This window comes from Mauremys mutica, chromosome 1 (assembly GCF_020497125.1).
Source record: "Mauremys mutica isolate MM-2020 ecotype Southern chromosome 1, ASM2049712v1, whole genome shotgun sequence".
NCBI lineage: Eukaryota > Metazoa > Chordata > Testudines > Geoemydidae > Mauremys > Mauremys mutica.
Genome location: NC_059072.1, coordinates 104,356,924 through 104,379,481, shown reverse-complemented (window position 1 = coordinate 104,379,481; position 22,558 = coordinate 104,356,924). Strand labels below are relative to the sequence as shown.

Below are 22,558 nucleotides of genomic sequence, written 5' to 3'. Positions count from 1 at the left end.
GCGGGCTGGGGTGCGGGAGGGCATGAGGGATGTGGGCCAGGTGGCGCTTACCTTGGGCAGCTTCCAGTTGGCGATGCAGTGGGGCTAAGGCAGACTCCCTGTTGTACAAATACTTGTACTTTCTAGTACACCTCTACCCTGATATAACGCGACCCAATATAACACGAATTTGGGTATAACACGGTAAAGCAGTGCTCCGTCGGATCAAAGCAAGTTTGATCTAACGCGGTTTCACCTATAATGTAAGATTTTTTTTGGCTCCCGCGGACAGCGTTATATCGGGGTAGAGGTGTACATTGTTTGTTTGTTCTTTTCAGAACCATGTCTGAACAATTTTGACTAACTTGTAAAGACTTTCATATATTCAGTTCACAGACTTGAAAAGTAATATTCCACAGTCTAAGAAGAATTTATTCATTTAATAACAGTATTCCAGTCAGCTGTGAGATAATAGCAAATTGCCACTGACCTGTTTAATGATTCAGAAGAACTATTAAGATGTTTTGGTGAAGTATTTAGGGAATTTAAAATTGTTGGTGTATATATATGAAATGATTAAGTCTTTTTTCCATATTGTGACATTGGCATATGAATACACAGAACTCACATTTTAGAAGTTTCAAGTGTCTTCAGATATGTTTCTGCTTCATGCCAATAACATGGGTTTAAATGGATAATTCTGTCTTTCCAGGTCAGTTCTGCTTCAAATTGACTTAATATTTCATACATTTCTCTCCATTATTTTGGCATTAAGTAAAGTAGATTTTCTTGCTGAAAATGTTGAGTTCATTCTTTCTCTGCAGGGCATAAGTGCTTAGGTTTGTCACAAAAGCAAAAAGCTTCTATAGAAGATCATTCTACATTAATGTAAAAGCCAAATGCAGGGAGTCAAAATATTCTAAATTTTTAATATGTTGAAGTATTAAATCTATTTTCAATAGAAATTCAGTTGACAGACTGCAGCTATCCTGCTAAACTTATTCCTACATTTAATTATGTTGTTTCTATTTACATTAATGTTTTGTTTTATTCTCTTTAAGGCTGTCTTAAGAACACTATGCATGAAAGTGGAGGGAGGGAAAGAAAACATTCTGAGAATTGAAGTTTTTCGTGCTCCATTTTTTTTTTTAAGAAGACATAGACTTGATTTGATCTGGATCATTCTAGAACAAAGGTTCCCAAACTTGGTTCAGGATGAGCCCCTGGCAGGCCGCGAGACGCTTTGTTTACCTGAACATCTGCAGGTATGGCCGCTTGGAGCTCCTACAGGTTCAGAGAGCGGAAGGGGGATCAGGGCTGGGCCTGGGGCAGGGGGCTGGGGCCCGAGAGGGGGTCAGGAGTACAGGCTGTGGGCGGCGCTTACCTCAAGCAGCTCCCGGAAGCAGCGGCATGTCCCGCACTACGGCTCCTAGGCAGAGGGACAGCCAGGTGGCCCTGCCCACTGCCCTGTCCACAGGTACCTCCTCGTAGCTCCCATTGGCCGTGGTTCCCGGCCAATGGGAGCTGAGGTGGCGGTGCTTAGGGCAGGGGCAGCATGCAGAGCCCCCTGGCTACCCCTACCTGTAGGAGCCGGAGGGGGGACATGCTGGCTGCTTCCCGGGAGCCATGCGGCATGGAGGCTAGCAGGGAGTCTACCAGCCCCGCTGCATGGCACTGCCAACCAGACAGTCGATGGCCTGGTCAGCAGTGCTGACTGGAGCTGTCAAGATCCCTTTTCAACCGGGTGTTGTGGTCAAAAATCGGACACCTGGTCACCCTAACTAAGTGTCTGTGTGGACCCTGCTGCAGTGCACTTTAATCTGTTCTGCTTTGAAACAGGAATAGATCAGAGAGCATTACAGAACTTTCAGTGTGTGGCAGCAGGGTCCACACGGACACTTAGTTTGTGGGCAGGCTAGTGTGGGGTAGATTTAAACCCTAGCTTGCTGCAAACTAACCGTTCATGTAGGCAAGCACTTATTAGTTTGTCAGTTTTACACTGTTGCTGTTTCAAAAACCTGTGTAGGTAGCAGCCTAGTCACTCGTAATCTCCACAGGCTCAGTTTGGCTGTAAACTTTAGACTCTTCACTGACATAATAAAGACTAGAAATACCTACATCACCTTTCAAAGTTGTTAGCGATTGGACTGTCTGTGTTGGACCATACAGACTTGCCTAAGATGTGCATAAATATTAAATAATTCAAAAATGTAATTGTAAAATTTCAAAAACACTCAAAGGCATTAGTTCAGTGGTCCCCAAATTTTTACCTTGTCCTTTCCCTTACCCCTGTCCATGCCTGCCCACAGGAGCTGGGGCCAGGAGCAGGGCTGTGGCTCTGGGAGGTGAGGGGCTGAGGCTGGTGCCATAGCTGGGTGTGGGTGTAGGGCTGGCAGCCAGTGCCCCTTGGGGGCTGGCCTGGGCCTCAGCTGCACCCCTCGAACATTCCTCCGTGCATCCCTGGGGGAGGGGGTGCCCCACAGATTGGAGACCTATGCATTAGTCCTTATCAGAGTAATAGAGTATGTTCAGTTTTGAATTTCTAGGTCAAATTGAGCTATCCTAGGGTAAAAATATTGCAGTATTTTTTCGAACAGTGAAGAGATGAAAATTCTATTTTATGAATCACATGTCCAGTTTACTTACTTGCTTTGCTAAAAATATTCTTTTGACAATGAAATGCTTCTAGTGGCTGGTCCACATAGAAGATAGCCTAATACTACTAGCAGGTGCTCTGTTAGCTCAAATGTTAGAGTTCTGTGCTGAGGAATTAAAGATTCCAACCCTGCTGATAACACCTATAGGATCAGTATTGTTCCATACTGTAAAATTATTTTGAGTTTGCTTTTTAAAAAAAAAAGTGCTGTACATAAAAATTCAGTTTGCAAAGTCAAACACTCAGAAGTTATGAAATGCCAGTATTAAGGCTGCCTGTGTATTCTTAATCTGGCCCCCTTGTCCATAAGCATTATGAGGCATCCTTTAGGTCAGGATTACATATTTTTTTCTATAGAGCCCCAGCCTCATTCAGTGCACAGTACAGATGGTGTGTAGTGAAGGAGGCTGTTTGTAGGACTAGTGATTTATTTGATGTGGAGCCTGCCTGCCCACGAGATGCAGGTAGGGGTGGCCCTGGCTGAGAAGAGACTGGTGTGGGTTGATGACCCAGCATTCCTTTCCCTCCCCTTACCCCAGGCTGGTGGGCGGCAGGCTGGCAGTGGTGTTTGCATGCAGCTACCCCACTGTTTTGCTGCCCCGACAGATGGTAACTGGACTTTTGTGTCCAGTCAGTACTTCTGACTGGATAACCTACAGGTCCTCTTTTGACCTGTTCTTTTGTTTGTTTGTTTAAACCAGAAAATAACAGGCACCTGGCAACCCTAATGCAGTAGATTAAATCCGACTGTCTCTAAGATGATGTAGTATTAATTGCATTGTTAAAAAAATAGCGATTCTATCAGAAGAGCCAACAGAACTAGAGAAATCAAGGCAATGTTAAAATCTTTTACACAGAGCTGTTAGCAGGAACAAATTAACTGAAAGATAACGTGTTCTAAAGTTGACATTAAAGCCAGGTTTGAACTAAGATAACCTCATATTTTGTATTCAGTGAATCATTGAATTCATTAAGATTGTGTGAGATCAGTGACCTCTAAAGCTGTATATAGGAGATGCATATGGTGAACACCTTGATAGTAGACTGTCATGGAAAGTGTTTACTAGCTTTCACGAACTATTCAGGAGGAAAACTTGTTGGGAGATCCTAATGATACAGTAGCAGAGTCTGCAGAAAAAGCAAAACATTCGTTGCCATCTGCAAAATAGAAAAGAGGCTTTAATAAAAATGGACTTTACTTTCCAGCAGATATGCCAGACATGAGTCAGGTTTTAGAGACTTAAGGAAAAATGAATATGGGTAGAAAATGTAGACACCTCTCCTCAGTAAACTTTATTTAAAAAAAAAGAAAAGAATTTATCCCCTGTCCTTAAAGTAGCCACAATGGTAGTTCATGGATGGACTTTTCATGTTATTGATGTACTGTAAAAAGGAAGGTTGGATATCGAGGATTTTTTTTCAAAGCCCAAAAGAATGGATGCATTAACATCATAAGTAACCATTTCTAATTCCAAATTGCTTTCATTTATTAGACTATAGATTAACACCACTTGTTAGCTTAATCCCTCACATTCCCTGTAAAGTTGATGGAAACAGTAGAAAGAGTTACTCTAATTTAAGCGAGACAGCGTTGTTATATATTTTCAGATTTCAAGAAGCAACGAGACCTGAGAAGCAATATTCTGTTTTACACACAAACTTTTCAAGCCTTTCACCTACTAGTCTGAAGACAAAAGGTATGTCTACACTGCAGTTGAGATGTGATTGCAGCTCAAGTACACATACCAACACTAGCTTTTAATCTAGTTAGCATGACCACAAATAGACCTGAAGCCGCGGTGGCCTGGGATTCAGTACATGCTGGGAACCTGTGTATCAGGATTCTTGGTGGGCTAATCCAACCCATGCAGAAGGTTGTGCCATTGTGGCTTTTTTGCTGTTTTTAGTCGTGCTATCTAGATTAAAGCTAGCGTGGATATGTATACTTCAGCTGCAATCACATCTTCAGTTGCAGTGTAGACATACATACTAGTTTCTCAGGTGACAAATACGGTTGTGCTCCTATAATTTAAAGGAATAAAATAGCTTTATACTGGAACTATAGCATTATCAACTATAACAGTTTTAAAATTCTAACGGAATGGACTGTCACCTGTGCTTTTGCTAAATCTTCTCTTCGTGGCTTCACTCCACTCCTCTCCTACTCTCACACGTGTCTTTTTGTATTTAGCGTGGCATTCTTTTCTTTCTACTCCCCCTCTCTTAAATATTTCTTGTTATCTCTGTATCGTGTTCAGTTATCTTCCTCCTCTCCTTCCTTCCTCCTCTATCTCCCTTCTTCATGTACTCCTTTTAAGCTAATCCCTTCAGGCCTCATCCACTTTTGAAAGTTGTACTAGAATAACTGTCAATGAGGGGTGCTATTTTATTTTTTTAAAACCACCATAGCAATACTGTTATAAACAGTAGTATGGACACAGTTATGCTGATACAGAAGTGCCACTTCCTGTACCAGTATAAGCACCTTTGTACTGGCATAACTGTGTCCATACTCAGTGGTGATGGGATTTGTTCTACATAACTATATTAATATAGTTAAAGTGGTACAGCTTATGTGTAGACAACATCTTGGTCTCTTTGTCCCTTGTCCAGAGTCTCACTCTCTTTCCTCTATATCCCTGGGCTTGAAACCTTTCTTAATAGCTATTAATTCAAAGACTAAGGGCTAGTCTACACCGGCAACGCTAAAGCGCTGCTATGGCTGTGTTTTAACGTGCCTTGTGTAATCGCGGCGCAGCGCTGGGAGAGAGCTCTCTCAGCATTCAAAAAAAATACCTCCGTGAGTGGCGCAGCTCCCAGCACTAAGCACTGTTTACTCTGGCGCTTTACAGCGCTGCAGCTTGCTGCGCACGGGGGTGGTTTTTCATCCTGACCGAGAAAGTTGCAGCGTTGTTAATTGCCAGTGTAGACAAGCCTTAAGTCCTTATGTACATGCACAAGTTGCAGTATTTAAAATAAAATGTTTTTAAACTGATTAAGTTAAACTTATGCAAAAGACACTGTGGATGCTCTTATTTTGGCATAAATCAGGTTTATTTCTTTTCAGCTATTGACTCAAGGTAAACAAAAGAGGGCTTGATTTTAAACCAAAAGAAGTGACCATATAGCTTTTGTATCAGTTTAATTTAATCAATTAAAAAAAAATTAAATGGTGCAACTTTTTTGTGTAGATAAAGCCTAAGCCTACTACAGTAGAACCTCAGAGTTACAAACACCTTGGGAATGGAGGTTGTTCGTAACTCTGAACAAAACATTATGGTTGTTCTTTCGAAAGTTTACACCTGAACATTGGCTTACTACAGCTTTGAAACTTTACTATGCAGAAGAAAAATGCTGCTTTTAACCATCTTAATTTAAATGAAGCAAACACAGAAACAGTTTCCTTACCTTGTGAAATCTTTTTTTAAACTTTTCTTTTTAGTATGTTTAACACAGTACTCTATTGTATTTGCATTATTTTTTTGTCTCTGCTGCTGCCAGATTGTATACTTCTGGTTCCAAATGATGTGTGTGGTTGATTGGTCAGTTTGTAATTCTAGTGTTCGTAACTCTGAGGTTCTGCTGTACTGTGGATGAAATATACCTGCAAAGCTGGGTCTCTAAAGACAGTGCCATTTTACTTTGCCTTGACATGTCTTTTCTCGTCCATTAGTAAATCAACTACCACCCACAAATAAAATCAGTTATGATGTTTTCCTGTCTATCACATACAACTCCAATTAATCCATCCTGGACTCCTTCTTAAGTAAAACAAAAAATTGAGTTATTTATCCTAACTAAACCCCAGAATAAATTAATTCTGCGCTCACCCTTATTCATAAATAAATGAACTGGAAGGAGCTCCTACCTTTCCCTATAAATAAAGGAATTGCTAAGCCTCTCTGTTTTTTCTTGGCTCTGCTGCTGTTACTATCCTGGACTCAGGAAGCTCTCTGCGTCTTTGTTCCATTTTTCCTTATGGACTGTTATCTTACCCAAAGGGGAGCTGAAGTGGGCTAGACAGAAAATTGGGGGGCTATGTTATCTGCACAGCATCTACTGCTGTATGGCTGCTCAGCTCTAAAGGCAATACTGCCACAAGCAGCAGCACAGAAGTAAGCGTGGCAGTGCCATACTATTCCACCCTTCTTCATCTTCTCAGAGCTGGGTGGCCGGAGAGCAGTGGCTGTGGCCCCCATCCCCACGAGAACCCCAGTTCCCTTCATACCCACCCAGCACTCAGAAGAACTCCAGTTCTTCTTGCACCCCATATACCTCTGCCAACCTGTCAACTCCCCTCTGCTCCCTAAAAAAGCCCCACATATCCTAGACCCACATCTGCAGCCCATCATATATCCCAGAACCCTAGGTCCCTTAAGATGCCAAACCTACAGCCCCTACACATGCACCCTGCCCATATCCAGACCCCTTCCCCTGACTCTCACAGCTTCTATGCTCCCTTGGACCGGCCATAACTTATCCTCCTCCCCCAGCACCTGTTACAGCAGGTACCTTTAGCCATAGCCCTGAGAGTGGAGCCAAATCTAGTCCAAAGATGTCCTGGCAGGAGGTGAGGAACCCCTCTGACAGCCTTCACAGAGACTTGGTGTAGCCAGCTGCTCCAAAGAGATACACCTAGCTTCTCTCCACTGCCTGAATGGCCCACCTCCTATTGCACTTGAGCTGTCCAAGTCAGCGTGACTTCCTCCCAGGGAGGGTATTTAAAAGTGTGTCCCCTGGTTGCTAATAAGCCTGTGCGAAGAGCAATAGGCTCTGTGAGTGGAGGCCAGACCAGGAGCTCAACCTGCTTTGCAAGATTGCACCATATGGGCGAGAGTCCTGGATCCCTTGCCAGATCCTCAGGCACTCCCCAGCCACTATGTGTGTGGTTCAGGTAAGTTGTACGTATCAGCCCCTATAAATGCCAGGAGCAGTAGAAAAGTACAGGTGCTGATATCATACCGTGCCACCCTTATTTCTGCATAAAGTTTGACCTTTGTGCGGGGAGAGGTGGCAATGGGGCAGGGATGGCAAAGGAAAATGTTGGAGTGGCTATAGCCCTTGCAAGTCCCCTACCCTCAGTGTCGCCCCTGTTGAAGTATAAAACGAGAGTTGATCGTGGTACTCTGAACACAAACCATTTAGACATTTATAAGTTAGACATGTTAAATGACGTCCAGAAAAAAGCTAACAGACACTGCTCTCTAGCCACTCAGTACTGAAGGCAGAGAAGAGAGCAGTGGCTGCTGGCCAGGCATCCAGCTCTGAAGGGAGAAAGAAAATGTGGTCACTGGTCGCAGATGACAGGCACTGTTCACTGTTTCTTCACAGTTAAATTATAGGGGGAAAAAGTTCCATGGCCTCTGCAACTAGTTGCTTGTGACAGATGGTCTCTCTTCAGAAATGGTCACTAAGGCAGGTTTTATAATACTGTGGCATGGTCTGCATACAGAAGAGAAGGTTCTTCTTCAAGTAGTGTCCCTATGGGTGCTCCACTGTAGGTGTGTTTGTATCCTGCACTGCTGATCAGAGAACATTGGTAGCAGTGTCCATTAAGCCTGCACATGTGCTGTGTCTCCTCCTGTCTTGCCATGAGGCTAGTCAGCATGTACGGGCTAACCCCCCTCAGTTCCTTCTCAACCACCCTTGGCTAGGGACGGAGCCATTCACAGTCCATTACGACCATTGCTTTCGATTTTGCATTTCTGTAGTTAGCCTCCTAGTACTTAGTGTAGTTATAGTGATAGTTTTCCCCTTCCCCCAGGGGACTGAATTCCTCTTCTACCACCCTTCACCCAACTCCATTGTGGTGGACACTATTAATTCCCACAGCCGTCAATAATGGATGAGGTCCACTGCCTATGATAGGGACTGGAAGTGCTTGGACCTTTTGGGGAGGAAGGCATACTCCTTGGCCATGCTTCAGTTTCAAATTGCCAGTTCCCAAGCCCTGGTGGCAAAATACAACTACACCTCTACCCCGATATAACGCTGTCCACAGGAGCCAAAAAATCTTACTGCGTTATAAGTGAAACTGTTATATCGAACTTGCTTTGATCTGCCGGAGTGTGAAGGCCCTTCCTCCCCCCCCCCCCGGAGTGCTGCTTTACCGCGTTCTATCCGAATTCATGTTATATCGGGTCGCATTATATCAGGGTAGAGGTGTATGTAAACTACTAGAAACTGAATGGTTTTATTGAGCAGCTGCCTGAGTCGCATTACAACCAGTTTAAGGCTATCATCCCAGAGGGACAGTTAGCGGCCAAGACATGCTACAGTCTGCCCTCGATACAGCTGACACAGCGGCCAGGTCCATCTCCATGGCTGGGTGATATGACATGCATCATGGCTTCATCTGTCAGGCTTCCCGAAAGAGGTGTGGTCAACTGTTGAAGAACTTCCCTTAGTGCCTTCAAAGCTCTTCACAGAGAAGAGTGATGGCTCTCGTCACACACTGAAGGATTCTAGTGCCATTCGCTGTTCACTGGGCATCTGCACGCCAGGACAAAAGAGAAAATTTAGTCAGCAGCCCCAGCACAAACCACACAGCTCCCAATACCTGACTCAGCATTACTACGAGTCACAAAGAGAGAAATTTTTGAGGCATAAACCATCTGGCCTGCAATCTTCCTCATCCCAGCTGTCCATGTCCAAACACCAATTTTGACATGTTGGTTGAGGCATCGATAGACCACTCCCCCTCCCCCCAACCTCTACAGCTGACCACCACTATCCATCCATTTGGGCAGCATTCCGCAGCACTTAGGAGCACATAATATCAGACCAATGAGTCTTAGAAATGGATCGCAGTGGGTACTCTATCCATTTTACCTCCCTCCCTCTACCACACCATGTCTTCAGGGACCCTTCTCATGAGAATTTACTAAGACAAGAGGTAGGTCATCTCCTCTAGTTAGGAGCCATAGAACCAGTACCTCAACATCTATGAGTCAAAGGGTTCTACTCAGCGCTTACCTCAGGTGGCTCCCGGAAGTGGCCGGTACATCCCTCTGGCTCGAAGGCGCACAGGCAGCCAGGTGGCTCTCAGCACTGCCCCAGTCCACAGGTGCCGCCCCCGCAGTTCCTATTCTCTGTGGTTCCCAGCCAATGGGAGCTGCGGAACTGGCACTCTGGGCGAGGGCAGCATGTGGAGTTTCCATGGCCTGGCTGCCCCTGTGCCTATGGGCTGCAGGGACGTGCCGCTGCTTCCAGGAGCGACATGGAGTTAGGGCAGGTAGGGAGCCTGCCTTAGGCCCACTGTGCCGCTGACCAGACTTTTAATGGCCTGGTCAGCGATGCTGACTGGAGCTGCCAGGGTCCCTTTTTGACCGGGTGTTCCGGTCGAAAAATGGACACCTGGCAACCCTACAATCTGGATGTAAGTTGAGGATGGAAGAGCTTGAATCTGGTGGCAACCAAGATGTCTGAGTACCAGAAGGCCTGCTGATCCATCTGAACAATATATAAATCTACCTGTATTTTTGCAAAGCTCCCATGGTTACTTACCGGTAACCACAGTGCAAAAATATAAATAAAAATATATATAAATAGAAATAGAAATAATAATCCCTGGCCCCATATTGAGTTCTATAATTATGCTTGTTATGTATGAGGAACTACTTATTTACCTAGTTCATAGCAGTTTGGCATAGACATAAGAAACAAATGAGTCAGCATAATTTAATCAACATAAGAGCTGAATATTATGTTTCAGAAAGCCTTTGACAAGGTCCCTCACCAAAGACTCTTAAGCAAAGTAAGCTCTCATGGGATGAGAGGGAAAGTCCTTTCATGGATCAGTAACTGGTTAAAAGATAGGAAACAAAGGGTAGGAATAAATGGTCAGTTTTCAGAATTGAGAGAGCTAAATAGTGGTGTCCTCCAGGACTTTCTACTGGGACCAGTACTGTTGAACATATTCATAAATGATGTGGAAAAGGGGTCAATGATGAGGTGGGAAAATTTGCAGATGATACAAAACTGCTCATGATAGTTAAGTTCAAAGCAGACTGCAAAGAGTTACAAAGGGATCTCACAAAACTGGGTGACTGGGTAACAAAATGGCAGATGAAATTCAATGTTGATAAATGCAAAACAATGCACTTTGGAAAACCATAATCCCAACTATACATATAAAGTGGTGGGTGGGTCAAAATTAGCTCAAGAAAGAGATCTTGGTGTCACTGGATAGTTCTCTGAAAACATCCATTCTACGTGCAGCAGCAGTCAAAAAAGCAAACAGAATGTTGAGAATCATTAAGAAAGGGATAGATAAGACAGAAAATATCATATTGCCTCTATATAAATCCTTGGTACGCTCACATCTTGAGTACTGCATGTAGATGTGGTCGCCCCATCTCAAAAAAGGTATATTGTAATAGGAAAAGAGCAACAAAAATGATTAGGGGTATGGAACAGCTTCCATATGAGGAGCAATTAATAAAACTGACTTTTCAGCTTGGAAAAGAGACGATGAAGGGGGGATATGATAGGAGTCTATTAAAAACACAATTGGTGTGGAGAAAGTAAATAAGGAAGTGTTATCTACTACTTCTCATAACACAAGAACTAGGGGTCACTAAATTAAATTAATAGGCAGCAGGTTTAAAACAAACAAAAGGAAGCATTTCTTCATACAGTGCACAGTCAAACCTGTGGAACTCTTTGCCAGAGGATGTTGTAATGGCTAAGACTATAACAGTGTTCAAAAAAGAACTAGATAAGTTCATGGAGGATAGGTCCATCAATGGCTATTAGCCAGGATGAGCAGGGATGGTGTCCCTAGCCTCTGTTTGCCAGAAGCTGGGAATGGGTGACAAGGGATGGATCACTTGATGATTACCTAGATGGATCTAATATGGCCGTTCTTATTTTTGTTCACTAATAATGCAGTATTGGAATGACACTGGAATATAAAAGGACTAATGGATGGCTATTGGTTCCTTTTTTTTCACAAAAGAAAAAAATTAGGTTTGCTCAATTCTTAGTAGCGTGATATAAAAATGAACATCTTTGGAATCCTTTTTGTCTAAGGCTACTTCCTCATCAGTCAGTTTTATCTTATATTTAAGGTTTAAATGACTTAGTTTTACTCTCAGAATATTAATGATCTGTCTTAGTTATTTAGACTAGCCTTCAAATACAGTTCATTTTTTCAGCTTGCTTTTTCTCTACAGAAGGAAATGTTTGTATCTGACTGAAAATTTTCAATCTGTTTCTCAGTCTTCATCTGCAACCCAAGCTCTAAAATATTTTGATTGTTTAAATTTGCTTACTGAAGGAGTGACAAATTGTGACTTAAACAGAACACTTTCTGCTTACAGAATATCTCCAGAGCCATTTGGTGGATTGGGACAGTGACATCTTTAGCACTTTCTGTTGTCTGAATCTTCAGATTTTTCTTACTTGGCGTCCTTTTGACACTTGGAGACAATTGACTTGAATTAATGACTAACCAGACTTCCATGGGATCTGCCAAACTGATATGGTATCTCCACTCCCATTCCCCTGGATAAAAATGCTCACGTTGGCATTCTTTTCTAGGGACAAGGAGTGGGAGGGGTTATTCTTTGCTTATCTTGCAGTAGTTGAAAGCTGGTTCTGCTAATAAAGGTACAACTAACATTAAAGTGTTTAGTTGGCATGTGCAACCTAGATACAAAACTATGCATAGGAACTGTAGGCCATATTTTAGTCAAAATATAATGCAAAAATTTGCAAAACCTGTTTAATAGAAAAACCTTTTGTGTAGTAAATTTGTAGAATTTTGTTTTGATTTGTGATAGTTTGAAAATTAGCAATAATACCTTATATTTAAAAAGGTATGGTATTAATCTTTAACACGTACATAACTATTGCAAGCACAGAGTAGCTAAAATGGGGATTTTCTTTCTATTTTATAAAAGCATCTTTTGGAGAGAGAAAATCCTGTGGAGATGTCATTTTTAAAATTTATTTTAAAGCCCCTTCAAAGTATGTTTAGTTTAATATGCATTCTATACACATATGTGAGGCTAAATCATTTTGTTTTAAGGTTCTCTTCATTGTACAAAAAACCAAACAAACTCAAAACAACCTCCATAAAAACCCTGTAGCTAATATAACAATATAACTAATTTTGAAAGGATTCTGCTACTGATGGTGGTGGGAAGGTATATTTGTAATCAGTTGTTACAGATATCGTTCTAGTATTTCACTTTGCAAACACCTCATGGAGACTCAATTTAACTGCCTTACAACTTCAGTTTTGTACTTCATTTCTGTAAAATATTAGTCCTAAACAGCTTTAAAGCTCTTTTTTTGGATGGGAAAGGAGCGGAGAAACTGAATAGGAGAGGGGCTTGGGGGAGGGGGGGGAAGTTGAATGTTTGGCAGGGGCGGCTCTAGACATTTCGCTGCCCCAAGCACGGCATCATGCTGCGGGGGGCGCTCTGCCAGTCGTTGGTCCCGCAGCTCCGGTGGACCTCCCGCAGGCACGCCTGCGGGAGGTCCACTGAAGCCGCGGGACCAGCAGACCCTCCGCAGGCATGCCGCTGAAGGCTGCCTGTCTGCCAGCGACCGGCAGAGCGCCCCCCACGGCATGCCGCACCAAGCATGCGCTTGGCGTGCTGGGGCCTGGAGCCGCCCCTGATGTTTGGTATCCTCAAATATTTTGTGCACATGATTTGTTATCTGTTTTCTTTCTGGAACAGCCTTCCAAGGGGAGTAGTGGGGGATAAAAAACCCTAAGCGTAGCTTGATAAATTTATGGAGGGGGATGGTATGATGAGACGGCATACAATGGCAGATAGCTGATCTGCAATAGCTAGCATCAAATATCTCCAACGGCTGGTGATGGGACACTATCTGAAGAGGGCTCTGAGTTACTACAGGGAATACTTTCATAGGTGTCTGGCTGGTAGGTATTTTCCACATGTTCAGGGTCTAACTGATTGCTATATTTGGGTTTGGGAAGGAATTTCCCCCGGGTCAGATTGGCAGAGACCCTGGTTTTCTTTTTTTTTTTTTCACCTTCCTCTGCAGCACGGGTGGACCCCAGCTGTGTGCTAATTGGGCAACGGGTTGAGAACCCCTGGACTAGACAATCATGATGGTCCCTTCTGGCCTTAAAGTTTGATTGTGAGGGCCGGCTCCAGGCACCAGCTTATCAAGCAGGTGCTTGGGGTGGCAATTCGGGAGTGGGGCGGCACTTTTAGGTATTCGACGGCAATTCGGCGGAAGGTCCCTCACTTCTGCTCGGAGCGAAGGACCTCCCACTGAATTGCTGCAGATCGCAATCACGGCTTTTTTTTCGCTGCTTGGGGTGGCAAAACCCCTGGAGCCGGCCCTGTTGAGTGTACATCTTGTTGTACAAAGATTGTGGATATTTTATGGTGCCCTTAGAACAGTTTTCTATGGCATAGTCAGGAGTTTGACTTGTGACTCTCAATTCTAGTGAATTAAAGAGTTTCATGGCATTCTTTTAATATATATGGTGTTTAATGGTTTTTTTAAGTTTGTCCTTTATAATAAAAATAAAAAATGTGCCTAATAAAAACATCTATCTGAAACCATCTTAAAACTCTATCACAATTAAAGGTGGGGTGGTAGGGGGAAGAGATCATCAGCTTTTAATACTCTGAGTTTTTTGATAGCTGTGAAATTACGCAATGAAACCTACCTATTTTTATAAACGGTTACATATGATAAATTTTCTTTATCTGGTCAGTGGGAGAATTTAATATTTTCTTGTTCAACTTAAGAACATTTCTATTTTATCTTTAGACCACTTTTAATGTATTATTATAGATCATAAAATAAACATTTGTGTAAACACAACTATTTATTTTGAATGCAGAGCAGTTCAGCTTTGATGCAGAGTTCATTAGTTGTGCTCCATGAATACAGACATTTTAACTGACTTCTCATGCTACCATATATAAACACTTGTGACTAAATATAATAAGATACCAAGACCCCAGTGGGTGTCACTGAAGAGCACTCTCTTCTTGACAAGTCAGATATGGCACACAAGCTTTACTTTTTTAACCAATTTGCTGTAGACGTTGGGTCTGTTATGGCTTGGGGCCTAATTTACATGGCAATACTATCGGTAATTATCTGTTTGCATTGGATTTATTAATATGAATGTTCAGTCTTGTCTGTTTTGTAAACTTTTATGATTAGTGCCCTACCAAATTCGTGGCCATGAAAAATGTGTCATAGACCCTGAAATCTGGTCTCCCCTCGTGAAATCTTTTTTTGTGTGTGTTTACCCTATACAGACGCTCCCTGACTTATGCAAGTGTTCCTTTCCAGAACGCCTTGCGTAACTCGAATTTTGCGTAAGTAGGAAACGTATCTCAAGGTTATTTTAGGGCGGTCGCAGTATTGCCACCCTTATTTCTGTGCTGCCTTCAGAGCTGGAAGGCTGGAAAGTGGTGGCTGTTGGCCGAGTGCCCAGCTCTGAAGGCAGCAGCGCAGAAGTAAGAGTGGCAATACCATACCATGCCATCCTTACTTCTGTGCTGCTGCTGGCGGTGGATCTGGTCCTGGCCAGCAGCCACTGCTCTCCGGCCACCCAGCTCTGAAGGTAGCACAGCCACCAGCACCAGCGCAGAAGTAAGAGAAGCAGTACTGCAACCCTCCCCTACAATAATCTTGCGACCTCTTCCCTCCCACAACTCCTTTTTGGGTCAGGACCCCTGCAATTACAACACTGTGAGATTTCAGATTTAAATATCTGAAATCATGACATTTAAGATTTTTAAAATCCTATGACTGAGAAATTGACCAAAATGGACTGAATTTGGTAAGGCCCTATTTATGATATAAAAACCATTCTTTAATCTTTCATCATTATTGATGAACAAGTCACATACTTTGAAGAGAGAGGAATTCTGCCAAACTTTGGATACCTCTCAGCAAAAAGAGTATTTAAACAATAAAATTTTGTCTTGAGAAAATTCTATATAAACACTGCTTTTCTAAATCATTAATCTCTAGTGATGCAAAACCTGCAAAAAATCACTATCAATACTTCATTTCATATGCAGCTATCTTGAATAGAAAAACTGACCTTTTCCAACACTGCTGGGTTTTTATAGCCATCCATATGTGTTGGTGTAATCTTACTAACAGAGGAAATAACTTGCTGTAATGTTTGGTCTAAGTAATGTACTTATAAATGGCCTAATTGTAGGTATTTTATAACAAGCATTATAAAGAAGTTTATTTATTCAAAAGGATGCATATGTTTTGCAGATCAGAAGAATACACTTAGTGTGGTCACTTTTAGCTGCTGTTGTGAGGGAAGGTATAAGGAAAAATGAATAGTATATCTTATTTCCCTTTGATGTTTGAGAGAATAGCAGTCTGTGTGCTTTAAGAAATTTTTTTTTTTGGTACAGTATGCTACCGAAGACATGCATTGCCACATGGGAAGCAACAAAGCTTCCATGATGTCTTCTATAAACTACGAGCGCTTAGACTTCAGTAATACATTTTTTCTGGCTTTGCTTTAATTACCTTGCACACGCTGCTTCTTGTAATTAAGATCAAAGCATTTGTGTAGTTACACTGTGGAATTTACTTCCATCTGGTTACTTTTTATCAGATACTTTAATGGTATTCCCAATTAAACTTTGATTTGCATATTGTTAAAGTAGCTGTATAGATGCTGAAAGTGACAAATATAGTTTGGCTCTAAAGTGGAGTCTTGATGTATGTAGTTCTGACTGCGTAGAGCTGCAATATGGTCTGGTAAATGTTGCTAGACTTAACATTGATTTTTTTTTTTTTTGGCTGGGGCGGGATAGAGGGGAAAATAAAAGGACTTGGACTCTTGATTTTTTTTTTTATTCTCATGAGCATTGAAAACAATTTTTTTTCTTTTCAGCTGTGTCAAAGTAGAGGAGCACCATGCTGTTGACATTGATCTGTACCACTGTCCCAACTGTGCAGTTCTGCATGGACTATCCTTAAGTAAGTACTGAATGCTCAAACAAAGATCAAGGGTGTAAATGACTATGGATATTCTTTCCTCAACCTGGAACTGGAAAAAATTGTTTGGAAGAGCATTCAAAATTTAACAGGCTATTTATGGCTAATTTGAAGTTTTAAAAAATAGTCTGGGGAGGTTCACATGATTCATGGCAGCAGATAAATTGGGTTAGAGCACCTACAGACTTTTTTACTAACTGTCATTATCCCATAAAAATGTAAACCACAACTAAAGATCAAACACAGAGTATTTTAACCGAATATTTGGATTGTGACTGGAGTTTGAAGAAAACAAAACTGAGTTGTAGGGGAGAGAGGACAGTAGTCACTTTTTAAGTGACTTGAGTGTAGGCAATGATGGTGCATCATTCTTCTCACGCTTCATTGGACACTGATGAAAATAGCAGGGAAGTGAAAACTGACAAAAATCCTAAAGGACCACACTATAAAAACAAGGAGTTCTTATTCAAGTGATTGCTCATGTCCATTCCATTGTAGGTGTGTGTGCTTGTCACACGCACCAGTGATGGAAGTTTTTCCCTCACAGATATTTGTAGGGGACTGGCTCTGGCACCCTCTGGAGTGGTGCGCGTATGCGGTGGTATAAGGGGTGCTGTCAGCTCCCCACTCCCTCAGTTCCTTTTTACCGCCTGTGATGATGCTGGAACATCTCCTTGCCTTGGCAAGTTTACATCTCTCAGCTGTGTCTAGTTGTGAGTCTTTTGTACACAGTTGTTAAAAACTTGTATAGTATTATAGTTCTAGTAGTGTTAGAGTTAGTAACAGTTGATTAGTCCTGGACAGAACTTAGTCTAGGGATGTCCTGGTCCCTGGACTTCAAGCCTTGTGACTGCTGCAAGAAACCTATGCCAGTCAGTGATCCCCATGAAAGCTGCCTAAAGTGCTTGGGGGGGACCCACGTGAGCAACAAGCATTACATCTGTAAGAACTTCAGGCCACAAACGAAAAAGGAGTGGGACATTCGTCTTTGAGCACTCCTTATGGAGTCAGCCTTCGCACCGGCATCGGAGCCGACTAGATTGGACTCTGCTCTGAGCACTGCAGCCTCGGCGTAGAGCGCGCTGCTGGCACCAACCTCAGACTGGCACCAATCCCATCCCCGGTACCAGCTAAAAAGCAAAGAAAGGCTGGGAAAGGGCATTTTCCTGTGTCCTATAAAAGGAAGGAGAGAGCCGGAGGAGAGAGAAGACCCACGAGGGGCAGCTCTTTTGCTGTGGACTGTGGCCAGGCTCCAGCACCTATTGAGCTGTCAAGTCTCCTTTGATCCCTGGAAAGCGGCAGAGGCACTCGGCGCCTGGTGGTGCTGTCCATGCCAGAGGTCTTTCAGGTCGTTACAGACATATTGTCCCTTCTGGTGCTGTCCACACCAGCTACTGAGGTGCCACGTTCAAAGGGAAAACCTGCCCTGGGACCCTTCCAGCAATCTCTGTCAGTGCAGGGGGTGCCCCACCAGCGCTCACCTGAACAGTACCACCAGCCCCTGGATGCGGGTCGGCTTACCTGCCTTAGTTCCCGGCATGGTTCCCCGGTCTGTAGGCAGTGTTCACCGGGATCCCAGCGTTGATCGTCGGCTGTCTGGAGCAGACCCTTGGAGGTGTGTCGCCAGAGCCCTGGCACTTGGAGTGTCCAAATCTCCGGTTTGCTGGTATGGATCCCCACGGATGCATTGATGGTCTCCAAGACGTCGATCCTCTTTCTCCCAGTCCACGGAGTGGCACCGTTCTCATAGCATAAAGCGTCAATCACGGCACCGAGAGACATGGTCCTGGTACAGCTCCCCAGCAGAGGTCCGCAGAGAGAGCCGACAGGAACAGGGTAGACAGGCAACATCAGTCCCGTTCTGGTCTCCCAGACAAGCTCCCCCCTTCCTAGGGTTCTGAAAACGAGGAGCAAGACCTGTCCGCAGGCCAAGGCCACCCGCTGGGGCATTGGCATTTCCTTCTGAGCCACCAGGGGCTGCATGGTTCCAGGGCCAGTGGCCAATCCCTGACACCTGTGGAACCCCTGGTCCTGGCCAACTCCTGACACCTGTGGAACCCCTGGTCCTGGCCAACTCCTGACACCTGTGGAATCCCAGGGCATTTCCCCAACCATTGCAGGGACATTGGTTGGTCTCAGGGGTATCAGAAAGATGCTCGGCCACAGTCTCCCGCCCACCCCCTGACTTGCAAGCGGAGTTAGAGAGAGCTCCCCAGGGACAGCCAGTTCCAGTCGAGGCTCCCCTGGCAGAGGCAGTGGAGTTACCAGGCCCATCTATACCTACCTACCTCCTCATCTTCGCCCGATGAGGCGATAGCGAGGCCCTCTCACACAGTCCCTCAGGATGACACAAAAGCCCACCGGGAGCTTTTGAAGAGGGTGGCACTGAATCTTGGTCTGGAAACAGAGTTGCTGGCGGAGCCTTCAGACTCCCTGTTCAACGTGCTGAGTGCAACAGCCCCCTTGAAGGTGGCATTACCAGTACATGAGGGAGTTGTGAAGCTGATCAAAGCCCTTTGGGAAACCCCCTCCTCCCTGCCCCCATCTCTAAGCAGGCAGAGCAGGAGTATGTCTCTGCTAAGGGGTTTGAATACCAGTACCTACCCCCCGCCTCAAGCTCACTCTGTGTCAGTAGCCAGTGAGCATGATAGACAAGGCCAACTGGGATCAACCCCTAAGAATAAGGAGGTGAAGAAGCTCGATCTTTTTTGTAGAAAGATTTATTCTATGGCCAGCCTCCAGCTAAGAGTGTCCAAACATCAGGCCCTACTTGGCTGCTTTGATTATAACATCTGGCAGTCCATGGCCAAGTTCTCAGAGTCACTGCCTGAGGAGCCCAGGAAGGAATTCATGGCTATTCTGGAGGAGGGCAGAGCGGTAGCCGGGACAGTCTTCCCAGCGGCCTCAGATGTGGCAGACTCGACGGCCTGGTCTATGGCTTTGGCCATTTCAGTGAGACTGGCGTCCTGGTTGCAGTCGTTGGGCTTAGTGGCAGAGGTTCAGCAGTTTATCCAGGACCTCCCCTTCGACAGCTTGGTGCTGTTCGCAGAACAGACAGCAAGTTAAAGACTCTCAGACCCCTTCACGCTTGCTGGTCCTGCACACCCTGGTTGCCAGTGAGGAAGCAGTTCAAGCTGCAACAGTCCCACAGGTTTGAGGTCCCTTCCTGTTCAAAGTCCTTTGGTAAAAAGGGCAGGGGCTGTAAGCACTGGCAAGGCCATCAGCTGGCCTCTTCAACTCACTTGAGCTGTATGCGCACCCAACTGGGTAATAAGCAAGCATTTTGAGGGTGCACTCAAGCGTGACCCTCCAGCCTGTGTCTTGGATCCAGCATCCCTGTTTTTTTTTCCAACCGCCTGTCTCCCTTTCTCCCTGCTTGGGCCTCTATAACATCAGACCAGTGGGTCCTCAGCAGAGTAGCAGGGAGGTATATCCTCCCCATCTCTCTTCATGTATCCTTCTCACGAGCATCTACTCGCTCAGGAGGTGCAGGGCCTTCTGCAGGTGGGAGCAGTAGATGAAGTTCCTCTTCACTTAGGGGGGAAATGGTTTTACTCCTGCTATTTTTTGATTCCCAAAGGCCGAAGTGGGTCTACGCCTCATCCTTGATCTGCAGGGTGTCAACATATACCTCAAGAAGTTGAAGTTTTGCATGGTCTCCCTGGCCTCCATCATTCCTTCCCTGGATCTGGGAGACTGGTGCCCTACGCTCGACCTGAAGGATGCCTGCTTTCACATATCGATATTTCAGGGACACAGATAGTTCCTATGTTTCGTATATGGAACCACCCACTACCAATTCACGGTGCTCCACTTTGGCCTAGCAACAGCACCAAGGGTATTAATGAAGTGCATGTCGGTGGTAGTGGTTTACCTCAGATGTCAAGGTATCAAGATCTACCCATACCTCAAGGGCTGCTCCAGGTTCCAGATCCAGTGCAGTGTCAAGTAGTTGCGGGGCAGGGGCAGAGCAGGGGTGGGAAGAAGCAGGGCGGGGTAGGGCCTTGAGGGTAGGGGTGGCATGGGAGCGGGGCCTGGACAGAGTCAGGAGAAGCACCCCCCAGCAGATTAGAAACTCTGCACCTATGCCGTATTGGCTCCGTGGCCACTTCCTAACCGCCTTGACCTATCTTGCAGGATCAGGGTTGGCTCTTGCACCTGAACCTCACCTCTCTCCAACTCACGGCTTGGATGCTGCATGGCTGAACCTAGAGGAATGAGCCTGCTCTAGTCAGGTACAGCAGGTTCTCTTGGAGAGCAGAAAGCCTTCCACCAGAATGACTTACCTGGCAAAGTGGAAGCATTTCACCTGCTGGCGTCAGTGCGGAATATCTCCCCGACCCAGTTGTCCTTGCAGTCCATCCTGGATTACCTGCTTCACTTGAAGCACCAGGGCCTTGCCTTTTCCTCAATCAAGGTGCACCTGGCAGCCATATCAGCTTTCCATCCCCGCATCCAGGGTAGATCTGTATTCTCACATGAGGAGATGATCAGGTTCCTGAAAAAACTTGAAAGACGTTTTCTGCTGATCTGGGACCCGGTTCTTCAGTGGGACCTTATCCAGGCTCACAGGTCCATCGTATTCCTTGTAGTTATTACTTCAGTGAGGTGAGTCTCTGAGAATAAAGCCCTCACTTTGAAGCCCCTGTACATGGTGTTCTACAAGGACAAGGTTCAGCTGTGGCCCCATCTGGCCTTCCTGCCAAAGTTGGTGTCGCACTTCCATGTCAACCAGAATATCTTCCTCCCAGTGTTCTGTCAAAAGCCTCACACAACCAACGAGGAGAAAAGCCGCCTGCACACTCTAGATCAGTGGTTCTCAAAGCCAGTCCACCGCTTGTTCAGGGAAAGCCCTTTGCGGGGCGGGCCGGTTTGTTTACCTGCCGCATCTGCAGGTTCGGCCGATTGCAGCTCCCACTTGCCGCGGTTCACTGCTCCAGGCCAGTGGGGGCTGCAGGAAGGGCGGCCAGCACATCCTTCGGCCCACGCTGCTTCCTGCAGCCCCCATTGGCCTGGAGTGGCGAACTGCAGCCAGTGGGAGCTGCAATCGGCCGAACATGTGGATGCGGCAGGTAAACAACCCTGAACAAGCGGTGGACCGGCTTTGAGAACCACTGCTCTAAAGCCAAGGCATGCCTGACATCTAAACTTGGAACGCACCAACCCCTTCCGCAAATCGGCTCAGCTCTTTTTTTTTTTTTTAAACGATTGCTGACAGGATGTAGGGCCTTCTGGTGTCCTCTCAGAGGATTTCAAACTGGAACACCACCTGCATCCGTACTTGTTACGAGTTGATGCAGGCTGTGCCTCCACTGATAGTGAAGGCTCACTCTACTAGGGCTCAGGAATCTTTGGCTGCCTTCCTGGCGAATGTCCCTATCCAGGACATCTGCTGTGCTGCGATGTGGTCTTCAGTACACACACTCACCACGTATTACCCAGCAGGCCAGAGATGATGATGGATTTGGCAGCTGTGTTGCAATTGACACATCGATGAACTCCTGCCTGCCTCTAAAGGTACTGCTTGGGAGTCACCTACAATGGAATTGACAGGAGCAATCACTCGAAGGAAAAACAGTTACTAACCTTTCATAACTGTTGTTCTTTGAGGTGTGTTACTCATGTCCATTCCAAGACCCACCCTCCTTCCCTTCTGTCGGAGTTCCGGCAAGAAGGATCTGAAGGAGAGGAAGCGGGGGGGAGTCAGTGGTGCTCCTTATACCGGTGCATATTCTAGTCACTTCAGAGGACGCCAGAGCCAGTCCCCTACGGATACCACTGAGGGGAAAAACTTCTGTCCCCAATGCCTGTGGCGAGTGCACACACCTACAATGGAATGGATATGAGCAATACATCTCAAAGAACAGTTATGCAAGGTTGGTTAACCATTTTTTTTGTCAAATACTTGGAAATTGGGAAGGACTGGAGATTAATTTCTAGTTT

General features: G+C 45.0%; 1 protein-coding gene across 2 annotated transcripts in view; it reads left to right on the top strand.

Annotated features, from left to right (window-relative positions):
• The window catches only part of KDM7A (lysine demethylase 7A), a 92,054-nt gene that overhangs the window by 6,132 nt on the left and 63,364 nt on the right, over nucleotides 1-22,558 (top strand). The window contains exons 1-2 of one of the 2 annotated variants that reach the window (XM_045032129.1): nucleotides 3,019-3,099; nucleotides 16,512-16,597. In XM_045032129.1, the coding sequence (XP_044888064.1) occupies nucleotide 16,597 (1 nt within the window). In that variant the 5' untranslated portion in view covers nucleotides 3,019-3,099; nucleotides 16,512-16,596. Of the gene's footprint in view, nucleotides 1-3,018; nucleotides 3,100-16,511; nucleotides 16,598-22,558 lie in introns of those variants that run through there. The other variant, XM_045032048.1, reaches the window with a different exon arrangement.